The 2,886-nt window shown below is 43.9% G+C and overlaps 1 protein-coding gene across 1 annotated transcript in view; it reads right to left on the bottom strand.

Moving 5' to 3' along the window:
* Positions 1-2,886, bottom strand: part of H257_09483 (hypothetical protein) — a gene marked incomplete at both ends in the record, with an annotated part of 17,985 nt that overhangs the window by 9,020 nt on the left and 6,079 nt on the right. Inside the window, 6 exons of the mRNA XM_009835707.1 lie at positions 16-144; positions 311-655; positions 702-820; positions 1,248-1,502; positions 2,278-2,453; positions 2,663-2,840. Coding sequence (XP_009834009.1) covers positions 16-144; positions 311-655; positions 702-820; positions 1,248-1,502; positions 2,278-2,453; positions 2,663-2,840 — 1,202 coding nt within the window. The remainder of the gene's footprint in view (positions 1-15; positions 145-310; positions 656-701; positions 821-1,247; positions 1,503-2,277; positions 2,454-2,662; positions 2,841-2,886) is intronic.

Genomic DNA, 2,886 nt, shown 5'->3' with positions numbered 1-2,886 from the left:
AGAGTGTGGACGTACTTTGCACAATTTCAAGCACGAGTCCACGCGGTACGCTTGATGGGCGGCCAAGTACGGAAACACTTGAAGGGGGTTGAATTCACACAATAGTCGGATGTATCGTTCTTGGACGGCGGCGTCGTCGGCCATCTACACATCAAATATAAGGAAAAACAATATATGGGAAACTAACTATTCACGATCCTTTCTACTTGCTACAAGCAATACTATAAAACTCACATACAGCAGCCATATTGATTAAACTAACTGTACTACAACTACTACCCCCACCACACACAAAAGACGACACACATACCCGCAACCCGTTCTTGTCGGTCAGGTCCTTGATCATGTCGACGTCGTCGCCCGCGGTTCCTTCGGTGCCGGTGCCCAGGATCTGACTCAAGTAATTGTACTCCCACTTGGCGCCGAGGTTGCCTCCGACTTGGACAAACTTTTGAATGATTCGGTTGTTTAACGAGGCAAAGTTCTCGAGAATGAGCACCACAAATGCCGTCGCGTCCACATCCAGGAGCCCCCCCGCGTGGTTGATTAGCCCCGCCTCGATGGTGTCCAATGGATTGTGGGCGCTGCTAATATGGCTGGACGTCGTGGCGGTGATACCGGATGGGTCGCCGTCGACCCCCCCCGACACTTTGTCCTAATCGAAATCGTCGACTCGATTTTGTACAGTATATAACACGTACCTTTTCGTTGCGAATGTATGAAAATGCACCCATCTTGTACTCGCGGTCCGTGTCGGCCAAGTACGCGGTGATTGTTTCAGTAAACTCGTTGCGATCTTTGTGCAGCAGCACCGCCGCGCCTGCAAGACGTAGCAATTCATTCTTGTGAGGACTTGTCCATTGTATATATATATATATACGGTGTGTATAAAACCACTCCCATAGTGTGTATATATAATATATACACACACGGTATATATATATATAACCACTCCCAAAGTATATATATATATAACCACTCCCAAAGTATATATATATATATATATATACCGTGTGTGTATATATTATATATACATATATACACTTTGGGAGTGGTTATATATACACCGTGTATATATATACATATACTATGGGAGTGGTTGCCAGGCAAACAAACATTCCAATACAAAAAATATATTTCAACCGACATATCGACGTGGATTCCTTAAATCAGTACACACACAAAAAATGTCCAAGTTTGGTTACCCAATATATATATATATATATATATATATATCATATACGTACGATGCATGCCCTCACGGAGCACAGACTTGAGCAGAGTGGGTTGATCGTACGAGTCTTTCGACAGCTTTTGCAGCAGCCGCACCAGCATGGCTTGGCGGCCGGCCTTGTCAAAGCCATCCTCTTCAAACGACGACACCCCCACCGGCCCAAGTGCCTGCGGCCCCGTGGCCAGAAACGTCAGCAGCGAATTCATCATGTACTGGGTGCTCGAAGCGCTGCGGGCCGTCGCGTACGCTTGGGCGTCGATGGCGCCTCCTGCAATCATGTAGAATTAAGTAGTCATAGTTAGGGATACCGAATCGTAGTATTGAGTGATTAGTGATACAAGATATGAAATAGGGATGGATGGTCTACGGGACACACAACAACGACACTCAAGCACGGAAACAACACAAACCAACAATGCAAGGTTCCTGCAACCATGTAGTAGTAGTACTAGTAGTAGATAGGGATGCCATATCGTAGTACTAGTACTAGTAGTAGGTACCCTCCAAGGTTCCTCCTGCAACCATGTAGTAGTACTAGTAGTAGGTACGTTTATTTATAGCCAAGACGATATACATACGCATTGTAATAAAAAAGGAGAACCAAAATTAGGCCGCAACAACAATTACAGTTTTATATATTGTGCTTTCGAGTGAAATTTCATTGTGTTGTGGTTTCTCGTTGGAATTTAAATCGATTTGATTGGCTACCTCAGATGAGCTCAAACTTATTAGCCAATCAAAACCTTCTCAATGAAATTCAACAACCAATCAGATCGATTGTGGATCGGTTTGGTCGGCGCGATTCGATTGCCCACCCCCTCCCCAAATTTGTATATCAAATCGACAATAGAAAAGTGTTTTTTTTTTAACTGGGCCAAATAAAGTTGAATGTTCGACACAAGCAAATGGACGACACCCACGAGCATTATAATGTATGTACGACACCACGAATTAGTGTGAAGGTCCAAAAATAGTGTGATCACGGTAAAATCACATCAAGACTATCAAAACGTAAAACTTATAGTTGGATACAAAGTACGAACCACTGAACAACCGCGCTTCAAACATGTAAAAGTGGCCTTGGTCGGCACTCGAAAAGAACCGAGTGGTGGGAGACGGACTGGGACCAGCAGAGGCGTTGGGGTCGCCCACGAGCACTTCGGCCAGACTTAGCACCATTTGCAGCCGCGGAGGGCACTGCAACGGCGTCGTCGCATACCTATTCATCGTATATATATATAAATATTATCCATCAGTCCCGATATATATATATATATAGAAATGTATCCTCTTTGCCAATGAATGGAAATGGTGTATCATGTCATAGCTAGCGTTCCCATGTGGAGCTCAAACTGAACCAATGAGATTTCCATGCAAACCAGTATTGGATAGCAGGTATTCTGAATCACATATATCATGCAAAATTACACATATCGATTCGTACCAACGTCGCCTGAATCACCAAAACACGTTTGGAAATAACGGTAAATATAGATCAACAATCGATTGATGGCGTTGACGACTCCGCACACAATTATGTTGGCTAAAAGGGCTAGGTATATATATATATACAATCCATCAAAACGCTCATACAAACAAGCCACGACTGCGTGGAGGTACAGTAGGTAGGTCATACAATCATGGACACATAC

This window comes from Aphanomyces astaci (genome assembly GCF_000520075.1).
Source record: "Aphanomyces astaci strain APO3 unplaced genomic scaffold supercont1.23, whole genome shotgun sequence".
Lineage (NCBI taxonomy): Eukaryota > Oomycota > Saprolegniomycetes > Saprolegniales > Verrucalvaceae > Aphanomyces > Aphanomyces astaci.
The sequence above is the reverse complement of the archived record's forward strand: the minus strand, read 5'-3'. Positions and strand labels throughout refer to the sequence as shown.